This window comes from Gopherus flavomarginatus, chromosome 1 (genome assembly GCF_025201925.1).
Source record: "Gopherus flavomarginatus isolate rGopFla2 chromosome 1, rGopFla2.mat.asm, whole genome shotgun sequence".
NCBI lineage: Eukaryota > Metazoa > Chordata > Testudines > Testudinidae > Gopherus > Gopherus flavomarginatus.
The window spans coordinates 108,799,004-108,813,755 of record NC_066617.1 but is presented as its reverse complement, the minus strand read 5'-3'; the positions used below and the strand labels follow the sequence as shown (position 1 = coordinate 108,813,755).

Below are 14,752 nucleotides of genomic sequence, written 5' to 3'. Positions count from 1 at the left end.
CGTTTTAAACTTCAAATAAAAATATTTTTTCCTCCAAGGTCCTCTCATATTTAATCTTTTAACCCTTTCCTCGCACACTACTATGCTTAAGGGTTTCCTCTCAGAAAGAAAGGCAATGAGAACAGCTTTACCTAGAGAGAATCAGTGCGTCTCTTTGAACAGTCACTGTCACTAACCCCTGGTGACGCAAGAGCAAAAAGTCCCAGATTAGATCATGGTGAGAAAACACTAAGGTGAAATCTTATTATCCATTAAGACCAGGCACACCAGAAAACATGGTATCTCACTAAATGCTCACTGTGAAACCTGGAAATTACAGTGTTGTATAAACAACTCCAAGATTGCGAGAGTAAAAGAGACAATATAAGACCTAATTCTACACTATTTCTAAGGATGCAAATATCCCTGATTTTAGCAGCACTAGTTAATACTGAGCAAGCACGGACATCATAAACTGATTGTTAGGCGTTTATCATTAATCCATAATAATTTGCTCCCAAAGCACAATGCAAGACATCATCTTAGAAGTTAAAATAATGGAATAATAATCACAATTAATTATTAAGAGAAAACTCCATCTATTCCAGTGGATGATTACAACAATGCAATGTTAAATCAGTGCCCTAATTACATAAGCCAGTGGTCCCCAATGCGGTGCCCGTGGGCGCCTGCTTGGGCATTTATGTGCGCCCACCTAGTGCCCAGCAGAGGGGAGAAGCTGCAGCCCCATGCCTGCTGGGGACAGAGAACTCCGGGGCTGCAGGCACCAGTGTTCTCTGTCTCTGGCAGGCGCAGGGCTACGGCTTTTCTCTGGCTTCTCCAGGGCTTCAGGCTGCAGGAGCCAGTGCTCTCTGTCCCTGGCAGACGCGGGGCCCACCTAGTGCCCAGCAGGGGAGAGAAGCCACACCCCCGCATCTGCCAAGGACAGAGAACTCCAGGGCTGCAGGCGCCAGTGTTCTCGGTCCCCGGCAGGTGCGGGGTCACAGCTTAAGCCGGAGAGAAACCACGGCCCCACACCTGCCGAGGACAGAGAACTACGGGGCTGCAGGCTTCATTCTATGTTAAAGTAAGAATAATAAATATATTTGGACCAGCAGTTCAACAATGTTTTACTTTTTTAAAATAAGATGCAAACTTTGATATTTATTTTGTCCTTAATTTTTCCTAAAGGTAGATTAAAAAAGAGCAAATTCACATGGTAAGGTGAAAGAGTAATTGCCGAATAATTTAATTAATACCTTTTACATGTAAAATTACCCTTTTTATCTTATGGATTCATATATTATGTAATATTAAATATGATTTTTTTGTATTATTTAATGTGCAAATACAAAATAAGCCTTGAAAAAATGTTGGCGCCCGCCACACTTTTCTGAAAACATTAATGTGCTACTGGCCATAAAAAGGTTGGGGACCACTGACATAAGTCAACATTCAAGTGCTGCAGGAAAGGGAGAAATCTACAGAAATGACTGCCTGGTGACTGAGGAGGCAATTATTTACGATGAACTAATCCTTTGCATAACACAACAGTTCAAGCACACATCTGAAGTTCTTGGCTTGAACAAACTTTGGTCTCACTATAACATAGATTTCTGGGCATGGGAATGGGAATAGGAATGACTTCTAGTGACTCAGATTTGTGCCAAACAAAAAAGTTAATTCCCAGCTAAATTTTACAACGCAGTTGGAGTGTGATGTCAGGAATTTGTAATACTCTAAGGGTCTGTGGCTTTGATTTCACTTATGGTTTGATTTCACTTGCCCTTCCCAAAGCACCTATTTTGGCTTCATTTTATTGTTTTTGACTTCATTTACCTGATTTAGACCCAAATTGTGTGGATGTTACCCATATGCACAGGCAGGCTTTCTATTTGCTTCAAATAAATCATTTTGCTTGTCCACATCTAGAGTACCGAATCTTCCTGCAGGAAGCCAAGAATTTACACAACACATGAAGCCGCCATTCCTTCAGAGCAGCTTTAATGCCATTAATCAAAAATATGTGTTCTCTGAGGCAGCCCTGTAGATACCTTCTAACCAATGAACATTTAAATTGCAGATGAGAACCTCAATAGTCTGTTCTTGCAAAATTAAATCTAATACATTTTAACCACCTTTAGATTAACCATTTATATGGTGCGTTCAATTTAGAAGTAGGTGAAATAAATGCTGGGAATGATTCCATGGAAGGCTGAACCAAAGTTATGCGATATGGAAAGAATCATAAGAGTAGGGCATTAGTATTGTTCTCTCACAGAATTATCTTTTAATGAGAAATTCATCCAACCATTTGCGCACATGTTTACAGTTAAAAACATGCATCAGTGTTTGCAGGATCAGGACTTATGAAAGCAAAGCCAACTACTCTCCTCTCTCTGGTTTCCAACACTCAAATTGTTACTAAGGAATGCAGTGTAACATTCCAGTTCATACCAGTTGTATCAGCTGTAACATTCCATCTCAGATCATAAAGTTTATGATAAAATCATTGAGAGATCCTTTATCATAACAGTGTTACTGGGCTCTGATGCAACTGTATCATAGATTCATAGACTCTAGGACTGGAAGGGACCTGGAGAGGTCATCGAGTCCAGTTCCCTGCCCTCATGGCAGGACCAAATACTGTTTAGACCATTCCTGATAGACGTTTATCTAACCTACTCTTAAATATATCCAGATATGGAGATTCCACAACCTCCCTAGGCAATTTATTCCAGTGTTTAACTACCCTGACAGTTAGGAACTTTTTCCTAATGTCCAACCTAAATCTTCCTTGCTGCAGTTTAAGCCCATTGCTTCTTGTTCTATCATTAGAGGCTAAGGTGAACAAGTTTTCTCCCTCCTCCTGATGACACCCTTTTAGATACCTGAAAACTGCTATCATCTCCCCTCTCAGTCTTCTCTTTTCCAAACTAAATAAACCCAATTCTTTCAGCCTTCCTTCATAGGTCATGTTCTCAAGACCTTTAATCATTCTTGCTGCTCTTCTCTGGACCCTCTCCAATTTCTCCACATCTTTCTTGAAATGCAGTGCCCAGAACTGGACATAATACTCCAGTTGAGGCCTAATCAGAGCAGAGTAGAGCGGAAGAATGACTTCCCATGTCTTGTTTACAACACACCTGTTAATGCATCCCAGAATCACGTTTGCTTTTTTTGCAACAGTATCACACTGTTGACTCATATTTAGCTTGTGGTCCACTATGACTCCTAGATCTCTTTCTGCCATACTCCTCCCTAGACAGTCTCTTCCCATTCTGTATGTGTGAAACTGATTGTTCCTTCCTAAGTGGAGCACTTTGCATTTGTCTTTATTGAACTTCATCCAGTTTACCTCAGATCATTTCTCCAATTTGTCCAGATCATTTTGAATTTTGACCCTGTCCTCCAAAGCAGTTGCAATCCCATCCAGTTTGGAATCGTCTGCAAACTTAATAAGCGTACTTTCTATGCCAACATCTAAGTCGTTGATGAAGATATTGAACAGAGCCGGTCCCAAAACAGACCCCTGCGGAACCCCACTTGCTATACCTTTCCAGCAGGATTGGGAGCCATTAATAATTACTCTCTGAGTACGGTTATCCAGCCAGTTATGCACCCACCTTATAGTAGCCCCATCTAAATTGTATTTGCCTAGTTTATCGATAAGGATATCATGCGAGACCTTATCAAATACCTTACTAAAGTCTAGGTATACCACGTCCACCGCTTCTCCCTTATCCACAAGGCTCGTTATCCTATCAAAGAAAGCTATCAGATTGGTTTGACACGATTTGTTTTTTACAAATCCATGCTGGCTATTCCCTATCATCTTACCACCTTCCAAGTGTTTGCAGATGATTTCTTTAATTACTTGCTCCATTATCTTCCCTGGCACAGAAGTTAAACTAACTGGTCTGTAGTTTCCTGGGTTGTTTTTATTTCCCTTTTTATAGATGGGCACTATATTTGCCCTTTTCCAGTCTTCTGGAATCTCTCCCGTCTCCCATGACTTTCCAAAGATAATAGCTAGAGGCTCAGATACCTCCTCTATTAACTCCTTGAGTATTCTAGGATGCATTTCATCAGGCCCTGGTGATTTGCAGGCATCTAACTTTTCTAAGTGATTTTTAACTTGCTCTTTTTTTTAATTTTATCTTCTAAACCTACCCCCTTCCCATAAGCATTCACTTTGTTAGACATTCCTTCAGACTTCTCAGTGAAGACCGAAACAAAGAAGTTATTAAGCATCTCTGCCATTTCCAAGTTTCCTGTTACTGTTTCTCCCTCCTCACTGAGCAGTGGGCCTACCCTGTCCTTGGTCTTCCTCTTGCTTCTAATGTATTGATAAAGAGTCTTCTTGTTTCCCTTTATTCCCATAGCTAGTTTGAGCTCATTTTGTGCCTTTGCCTTTCTAATCTTGCCCTTGCATTCCTGTGTTGTTTGCCTATATTCATCCTTTGTAATCTGACCTAGTTTCCATTTTTTATATGACTCCTTTTTATTTTGTAGGTCATGCAAGATCTCGTGGTTAAGCCAAGGTGACCTTTTGCCACATTTTCTATCTTTTCTACCCATCAGAATAGCTTGCTTTTGGGCCCTTAATAGTGTCCCTTTGAAAAACTGCCAACTCTCCTCAGTTGTTTTTCCCCTCAGTCTTGATTCCCATGGGACCTTATCTATCAGCTCTCTGAGCTTACCAAAATCCGCCTTCCTGAAATCCATTGTCTCTATTTTGCTGTACTCCCTTCTACCCTCCCTTAGAATTGCAAACTCTATGATTTCATGATCACTTTCATGAATATATGCTTTAGATTTCACGCTCTTAACACACAAACGAGACAGATTTCTTTTCAGTAAAAAGCTTGGAAAAAGAAACCCATAAGAAATATACCCTTCCCATTGTCCCCCAGCCCTTCTGCCAGCTGAGGAGCAGTCTATAACTCAGTAGTTTTCAACCTATTGACCACTGTGGGCCGCATATGCAGTTCTCTCTGTGTTATGTGGGCTGCATCCACACAATATACAATACCACTGCCCATGATATATAATATGGAGGAGGGATTAATCTGGAAAAAGCATGTATGGGGGGAGGGGGCTCTTCAATAATTCCAGCTGAAATAAATGTACATGCACTTGGTAAGGAAGCACTTCAAGCACACCCCTTTCTGATCCAACTCCACTTTTAATTCTTTTTTGCCAGGACTGTGACCGCTCGTGACTCTGCCTACTTTAAGCCTTGCCTGAGCTGGGCCCACGAAACAGTTGCAGGGTCAGCATTATATCCTCCTCTGGGTCGCCGTGCTGCAGTGACTCTGGAGGGAGTGCAGCTGTGACAGAGAGGGTTCCTCCAAGTCCAGCTCAGTGCAGTAGGAAGCAGGAGCCCCATGTGGGGCTCAACACTGGGATGCTGTCCAGGTCAGAGAGGGTCATTGCTGTGGAGGGCACAAGAGCCCTGTAGCAGAGATTGCACTTCCCGCCTGGCCTGCTGTGGCTGCCCAATCGGGAACATGTCTCTCCGTGCCTGCTCCCAGACAGACAGGGGTGATCCCACCCACTGAGCCATGGGGCACCTTAGCTGGGAAGTCCCCCACAGGACAAATTTCCACCCCGCACCAGCTGTTGCTTGCAAATAATGGTACAAATTTTAATATAATGATTTACAAGACAGCCTGCTGCCCTGGCTGTGAGCTCCAGGTCCGAACATGGTCAGCTGGGGGTGGGCAGGCAGGCGTTGTCTACTGCAGTCAGCTCAGGGCTCACTGCAACCCATGGCAGGACTCTCATATTATTTTCGCAGTGTGGTCTTCGGTACATTTTCAAATTATTTTTGTTTTATAATTTGTAAAGGTCTGTCCTTTAAGGTCCTAAAGACAGCACAAATGCATAGAAATCCAGTTTTCCAGACAAATGGAGATGCCTTCCATGTGTTAAGAAGCAAGAGCCAGCATTTTATATCTATACTTTGAGGGTGGAGAAGGGAGAGGAAGCATATGAAAAAAAAGCAAGAATTTCAATCATTAAAATAAAAACTAAAAATAAAAAAAACCTCGTCAGTGCAATTCACTCTGTTTCTGCTGGCATAAGTCACACCTTTTCGGTTAATATTAGACATGTGCTTTAACCTTTACAGACTAAAAGCTTAACTGTGTTCCAGTGCCAGTAAAAATTAATGTAAAAAAAAATGTTTCCAAAGGAGTACCATAGGTCAGTGAATAGTGTTGCCTTGGTAACCAATTCCAGTACATAAATTACAGTAGGAAAATCTAGGTAGTGGAGGAACTCAGAAAGCATTTGCGCTGTGTCAGCAAGCCAAAAGATCTACTAACAAATTGGCATCTGATTATAAACAGCAGCATTACGCAGGGCCACCCGGAGGATTCAGGGGTCCTGGGGCAAAGCAATTTCAGGGGCCCCTTCCATAAAAAAATTGCATTATTATATTCTCATGGGGGCCCCTGTGGGGCCCAGGGTAAATTGCCCCACTTGCACCCCCTCACGGGCGGCCCTGGGAAAAATAAACCTTCCACATCTCAGCACAAACCTAGTTCTGAGAAAACTTCTTTACAAGGTATCATTGGTTCTCAGCATCAGCTAAAAGGCATTAAAGCTCATTAAAAGGGTTGGACAAATATTTTCCATCAAAACTTCTTTTAGTTCGAAAACTAGGGGTTTTTAAAAAGCAGAAAAAAATCACGGACAATGTCTGCTTTCCTTCAAAATATGTTGTGGTCTTTTTAATTAAAAAGCTGAAATTAGTCTGCCAAAACCTGAATATGGTTTGGGGTTTCAGAAGTGTGTGGCCAAATATTTGCTGCTTGCTGTGTTTGATTGTTTAAAGAAACAATAAAAAAATTCTGCTTAAAAAAAATCCAAAACTTTTGAACCACCTCAGCTTGTGACCAAACGCCTGAGCCCATCCAGTCAGAGAGTTTTCCAGGTTTCTGATATTCTGCTGGCTTCCTTGACTCATATCTGTCTCCATAACTTTGGGTTCTGTTATGTTAGAACATAAGAACAGCCATACTGAGTCAAACCAAAGGTCCATCCAGCCCAGTAACCTGTCTACCGACAGAGGCCAATGCCAAGTGCCCCAGAGGGAGTGAACCTAACAGGTAATGGTCAAGTGATCTCCTGCAATCCATCTTCACTCTCTGACAAACAGAGGCTAGGGACACCATTCCTTACCCATCCTGACTAATAGCCATTAATGGACTTAACCTCCAGCCATTTATCTGTTTCCTAGAGACTGGCTCCATGGGGTCCTTCACAAACTGGAGATGGTTACTGTGGGTTTGTCTTTAGTATAGACTATGTACAAACTCCATGAACTGAGCATTTGAGCTTGGTCCAGAATCTGGGATGAGCCTATGTTGCAAAAACTGAAATGTTCAAAATAGTACATGCATGTGAATGGACACAGGGTGCTAAAATTAAATTAACCCAGGGGTTCTCAAACTGGAGGTCAGGACCCAACAGGGGGTCACAAGGTTATTACTGGAGGTCGCGAGCTGTCAGCCTCCAACTCAAACCCCGCTTTGCCTCCAGCATTTATAATAGTGTTATAAATTGAAAACACTTTTTAATATATTTAAGGGGGGCGGTGTCGCACTTAGAAGTTTGCTATGTGAAAGGGGTCACCAGGACGAAAGTTTGAGAACCACTGAATTAACCCCTCTGGAGTCTTACAGAATGCAGGGGAGGGGGGTCTCCCTTCGTAGGATTGGGAAGGATATTGCTCTTTTCATGTGATCCCTTCCCCAGCGGCTAATTTTAAATGAAGCTACCCTCCCGACATGAATCTCCCTATGGCACTGAAATTAAATACAGACTATAAACTCGCATTTGAGAAGTGAAAGGGATGGTAGCCCTAATGGAAAAGCTAACAGTTTGGCTCTTCTGCAAGCCTCAAGCTGCTGAATGAGCTTCAGGGGAGGGAAGGCTGTGCCTCCCAAACAGCCTGGCCCTGCCCCCTATCTGACCTCCACCCACTTCTGCTCCCTGACTGCCCCCCCTCAGAATCCCCGACCCATCCTGCTCCTTGTCCCCTCACCATCCCCCAGAGACACCACCACCACCACCCCGGGACCCCATCCCTCCTTCCTGTCCCGATTGCCTCAACCCCTACCCACCCTCCACACCCCGCTGAGTCCTGACAGACCCCCGGAATGCCCACAATCCAACCCCCCCCGTTCCCTGCCCCCTTCCTGTGCCCTGACTGTCCCCGCGACTCTCTGCCCCTTAGCAACGTCAGCCCCAGCTTCCTACCTCCGGCTCCCCCCTCACCCGGAGCCTCAGCGCGTCGCAACCAGGGCTGTCTCTGAAGAGAGGTGCAGCATGGCTCCGGCGGGGCCTGAGCTTCACCTCGTTCAGAGCCACATGGTAAGGGTGCGGGGCTGCGAGTTTCCTCCACTCAGCCCAGAGCTCGCAGCCCCGCCCCCTTACCAGGCGGTTCTGAGCAGGGCGGAGCTCAGGCCCCACCAGAGTGAGGCTGCAGCTGTTCAGGGACAGCCCTGGATGCGCTGAGGCTCCGGGAGAGGGGCGGACATGGGGTCGGGTCGGGTCGGGTCGGGCTGGGGCAGGAGCTTCAGCCGTTCTCTTGGAGGCCCTTGCAGAGCCCGGGGCAAACTGTCCCACTGGCCCTCACCTTCTGGGCGGCCTTGGGATTATGTTTTTTTTTGAAACATGTACATCCCACAGTAAAAAAGAACAAAAAGATTCTGCTTTATCAAAAATAGGATTTAAACATCAATGCAATTAAGTCCAGGGTCTGGATTACTTACAGACATTACTGCATGAAGCATACGTTAAATGAGCAACACACACAAAGTCTACCTTAGGTTTGAATAAGTTGTTCCAGAAACCTGCAAAGCCAGGAAATACACAGGTGCAGCTTAAATGATGGCAGCTGTGTCCTTAAGTAATTTTGCTGAGTCTCCATGTCGCAGTATTTGTGACTAATAACAAGTATTCATCCAGTTTGGCATTTAGGCTCTGATTCTGCAAGTGTCATGTTGGGAGGGACTAGTAAATAAATCTGTATGAGGAGACAGCTACAAGGTCTGTTCCTGTAGCAGCTATCCCAGCCAGCAAACCACCTCTATTTTGCCGGCTGGAAATCTGGTTTGCCACAACAGAACAAGTTTGTCCAACGCCACTCCAAAATCCACTCCAAACACTACTGCCAGGAAAACCCTCATGTGCTGGATGGGTCCCTCAGGCTCTCTGCTGCCAGTACAGGTCTGGTGAACTACCTCTGGTTCATCAAACCAGGCCTTGTCTACACTGCACGGGTAATTCGACCTAAATTATGCAACTCCAGCTACGTGAATAATGTAGATGGAGTCACGGTAGCTCAGGTCGACTTATTGCGGTGTCTACACTGCGCTGTGTCAAAGGGAGATGCTCTCTGGTCGACTTACCTTACACTTCTCATTCTGGTGCAGTACCGGAGTCGACAGGAGAGCAATCTGCGGTCGATTTTGCGGGTCTTCACTAGACCGGCTAAATCGACCCCTGGTGCATCAATCACAGCAGCTTCGATCCTCAGTAAGTGTAGACATGCCCCCAGACAGCAAAATAATAGGTGGTTCACCAGCTAGGGCAGGTGCTGGAGTAGCAAAAGTTAACAAAATGATTCCAACAAAAAGGTCAGACAGTGGAAATTCTTAAATTTTCCATTTAAAAATAATAAAAATCCCAAATAACCTCAATCTTTACTCTCAGATTATGTGCTGTCAATTTGGGAAGGGTACAGTGGTCATACAAAAGAAGGCACTGCTCTCAGTGAAAAAAGGAACCCACCTTTGATATTAAGGTTGCTATATAATAATTATTTTCTCATACAGATTCTTAGATAGCTCACATGGCTAATATTTAGTTATTTAATTTCTGTAGTTTTCCTTTAACTGAGAACTTCACTGCTTTTGTCTCTTTGATCCACAACCTTAATTGCCATTCTTTTCTAGGATTCACCTTTTTGGTCTCTACAGCATTCAAAAGAAACATAGATAATTTCAATCTAAAATAAAGTAAGTATTATTTTAATATGAGCTTCTGGTGGGATTTTTTTTTAAAAACAATACTTAATAGCCTCATTCCTCATCAAAGTGCATGAGAGCTGACAAGACAGACTACTCATAAAAATGTCAAGTGTTTCTAAGTCTGCATGATGTAATATAACCTACAGAGCATGCCTTGCATTTGCAAGAAGAAGCTATAAAAAGTGAAATTCTCTGTGAAACATTTACATATAAACATAGATGGGATTGTGTTGTGTATAATGAGCCGTTGTAAGGCTGTAAACTGTGTGTGTAGCTATGGCTTTAGGTGTCTATCTAACAGAGTGCCACCATATGAGCAATGCAGATGAGAGAAAGGGAAAAGAAAAGATGAGCATTTGGGTACTGTCAGTCCAAATTTCATTTTTTTATGAAAGGTTCGAAAGTGTTTAGATTTAAATAAGTGATTTTACCTGGTTATGTTTTCCAATAAATATATTTATTAAGAAAAAATGCACCCCCAATGGTGCCAGTTCTACTTTCACAGCATAGGAAAGGAAAACAATTATTGTGATAGCATTTATCAACAATTGTCTCATTTTCAGCACAAGCTCTTCAATTTCCACAGCACTCAGTGGTGCTGCGTTTTAATGCAAAGTGCCTTTCACCTCAGGAAAACTCAGCTCTAAACTGGCTTATCACAGGTGAAATGAATGTGTGGTCTCAGTTTAGTCTCCAGTGGACAAATGTTCTCCTGACTAAAATGACAACCAGTTTGGTACAACTGGCAGTCTTTGCCCTTATTTCACTCCATTGTGGGTTGGTATTATAAAAGAGCTATCAGAACAATGCATGACATTATGCAACACATGCTGCTATCCTACGGTGTAAGAGAAAGGTTGAAAATAAAGAACATGAATAGACTGGAAATTTTGTTATTTGTGCCATGGTATCCTCTGGACGCACACATACACATGCACACGCATGCTTCTCCAAAGCAGTTGACAGTCTCGTCCAGGGAAACCTGCAGAACCCGCTGCTGCAAAATTAAAAGGTTTATTGCGGTTGAGAATTGATTGCTATGCCTCGTATCCTCACCTGAGGTGGGAGAGGTGACGTTCTACATTACAACAATTTGCAACAGGCCCCCAGGGGCCATTGTGCAGCCAATGGACCACTGGAATGCCACAACACTCTAGCCACCCACCCTGGTCTCAGGCATGTGTCACACTATGTCAGGGCTGGGCATGATGGCACAGAACCAGCTCTGCACCACCAAGAGTCCCTTACACCAAAACAATCCTCATGTAATGTGCAGAGTAGCTTTATGGGGGTCAGGAATCTGGGCTCACACTTACATTTTTGTTACCTCACCTTCAATAATTACAGGCCAAACCTATAGCACCACTATACACACTAAAACTCTGCCGCTCTAGGAGAGCCTGTTAGTGAGTGGCTGCAAGAGGCAGGGTAAGGAGTATGTGCAGTAGTTCTATGTTCCGAACACAGAGTAACAATTCTTATGAAAAGATGGTTACTCCCTTAATAAAACAGCTGCTGATCCCCCAAAAGTCAAGGTTACCCTATTACTACATTAACTACCTATCTGCAAAGGGCAGCCCAACTTAAAAGAACTTCTTCATTTTTGGTGGGAACACTGCAAAGTTTCACAGTCTAATATGTGGTTCTGAGGGCTGGGGAGGGAACACCACAAGTCCTGCTTAAATGACAAGTCACATTATTTAAATAGTGCACTGCACTAGATACTCTTTTGCCTATAGAAGAAAAAATACTGCAGGTAGGGAGAGAAATGTTTATGTTCATGTGTACACTCAGTTACACGCAGGCTAAAAGTATGTGCTCCAGAATTCCCAATCACATAGCGCAGAGACTATACAACTCCATGCTCACTCTAGGCTTGTAAATCCAAATTTGGGTGAAGACACATGAAGGGTTGTGTTTGTGGGATTCTTCCCTGTGTATCTTCTAAATGGGTACTGGCAAACAACAGAGTGTAAAAAAGAAAAATTATGGAAGTGTAGTCACTTTCTGATAGTTAATAACTTGATCCAGGAGATCAAGCAGGTAATTGTCAGCCAACACACACAAGGGACTACAGTTATCAGATCACAGGTGTCACTTATGTGCCAAAAGGGCTGTTGGAAGCATTATATATAAAGTATACAAAACTTCCCTGTGAAGAAGACAGGGTTGCTACATACCCTGCATACCTGACACTAGCCCACAAAAGCAAGGATATGAGAGTTAAGCCACTTGGCAATATATACCCTCTCCTCCTTCACCTGCAGGCATGTGTCAGCATTATCACAACTACCATACACCACAACCTGAACTCTTCCCCCTTCAACCTTCTATTCTCCACATACCCATTCACCAAAGTACCCTCACATAACACAGTTAGCTATGGCGGTTTGGTGCAGCGCTGTGTTGTGCTGGGGGGGTATGGTGTAGTCTGGTAAAAAGGAGTGATGAAAGGCTGGTATCCTTAGGGAACTAAGCAAAGGGTGTGGCGTGCAGTGGCAGATTGTACTTCCTCACCACTGGGGGAATCCTCAGCTGCTGCCCAGTTAAGGAAGCTCGATAGCTACTTTGTACCAATGAAGCAGTAAAAAGGAACAGTTATTGGTAACTAGGGCCATGTCTGCAATACAGCTGCTGCAGCTGTGCTGCTGTAATGCCTTAGTGCAGATGCTTTCTACATCAGTGGAGGAGTTTTTCCATCAATGTAGATAATCCACCTCTCCAAGAGGTGGTAGCTAGGTCAACGCAGGAATTCTCCCATTGACCTAGCTACACCTACACCAGGATTAGGTCAACCTAACTTACAGCGCTCAGGGCACAACATTTTCCACAGCCCTATGCACAGGTGCTGGACCTAGGGGCACTGCAGTTGCACCCCGTGGCTTGAAGTGGTTTCCTTCATATAGAGGGTTTACAGCTTGATTCAATGGTTCTCAGCATCCCCAATATACAAATTATTTCGGTGCCGCTGGCCCTAAGCAAGGTAGTTAGGCTGATCTAATTTTTAAGTGTAGATCAGGCCTAAGACCCGGCACACAGAATATAGCAGAAATACATCCACCTCCGTGAGTAAAACTCTGTGTTCTCTCCCAGTGAAATACAATGCTATAGCTAGAAAGAAACCTCTCTTGAAACCTGTGCATGTAAACAACACAGAACTGGCAGTTAATCACAGTAAAAGATAAAAGAGTTACTTTTTACATGCAGCCTAGCTGTATGTATTTTCAATATGATCTCATCTTTGCGGGTAAGACATGAGGTTTATTTTATATCAAGAGACAGAGGGATAAACATGTGCAATGGGGAGAATGAAAAATCTGAAACAGGGCACCTTATTCACAGTGAATCACAGCAGTGCAAAAGAAATAAAATATAAACTACTCTAGAACAGATGCTTCTTTGAGCCCCAGCCCTTTAAACATCTGGAAATTAAAACAGGAGGGAAACTGCAGGGTTATACTGAAGGAAGATGATAGGTCTGAACTGCAGGCATGGCAATTCTGAGGTCAACTGTTGATGGATTAGCTGGCAAAGTTATTTTTAAACAACTTTCCCATTAACAAGGTAGACTGGGTTTCAGTTTGTTGATCTGGCTGATAAAGGACCATCTGTGACAGCCAGAAATCTAAGGAAAAGGTTAAGTTTTCAAATCTTTGCAGCCAGAAGGTGGCTTTCACCTAAGTGAACACCACCAGCCACAATGAAGGTACAGATTGAGAACCACCAACACCCATATATCATAGCATGGGAGGGGCTATCATGGATGCCAAATGTGGTGCTGGTGCAGTTAGTTCTTCTTTCACTGCAACTTCTATGACCGAGAATATCATACCAAACAGGCAGTTAAAAAGTGTAATATGTTATTTTATTTGACAAGATCCCTTAGCTGCATAGCATAAGTGCCAGCCAGCACTCAGGCGCATTATCCTATTTCATATTTATATACTGTTACAAAATATGACAGAGTACCTAGAAGCATTTTAAGAGCTGTGTGGCCCCTGCAAAAAAGGGGGGGAGGCAGACTTTGATCCATAAGAGCATTGTCCCTCTTTGCAAGACACCTCAACTAAATCAAGAACTCAGTTCTTAAAATAGGCTGCTTTTAAGAGCTGTTTCTAAGGATTGTTTTTAAAATCACAATACTTACTTTACAAACATTTAACACTCCTGTTGTTTTCACTGTTATCACAGTCATCAGTTCAAAAGGCAGCAGGGCAGCGAAAAGAATGTTAGTTGCAAAACATGATTTATGTATCAGTCACACAGAGCAGCTGGACTAGAGGCTTTCATTTCATCTCTCCTTCCTTCAAGTGCTAGGTAATATTTATTGTTTGAATAGTTTATTCCCCTTTACACACACACGTGAGTTCACACAAGCACACGTCCAGCCTCTGATCTATTAGTACCTGCACAACGTTGTTGCCTGCAAATGTGGCTCGTTTCCATATTCGCCCTCCGGTCAAAGCCTCATTTAACAGCTGAGCCAGTTTCCGCTCCATCCCAGCCTGAAATACTTCTTCGTGAATTCGCTGGTCGACAACACCCAAGAGAACTACATTTAAAAAGAAAAACAAAAAACAAAAAACCAACCCAAGAACAAACAAATTAGTAAGAAGTATTAGTATTCAGTGTCTTTTATGCAACTTCAATTGCAGGCCTTGAATCATTCTCTAAAGCCCTCTGCTGGACTATTTAAGCATAGCATTGAAATATTCACACAGGAATCC

The 14,752-nt window shown here is 43.2% G+C and overlaps 1 protein-coding gene across 4 annotated transcripts in view; it reads right to left on the bottom strand.

Moving 5' to 3' along the window:
* The window catches only part of KIAA1549 (KIAA1549 ortholog), a 227,224-nt gene that overhangs the window by 54,421 nt on the left and 158,051 nt on the right, over positions 1–14,752 (bottom strand). For all 4 annotated transcript variants that reach the window (XM_050945445.1, XM_050945451.1, XM_050945459.1 and 1 more), the window contains one exon: positions 14,432–14,577. In XM_050945445.1, coding sequence (XP_050801402.1) covers positions 14,432–14,577 — 146 coding nt within the window. The remainder of the gene's footprint in view (positions 1–14,431; positions 14,578–14,752) is intronic.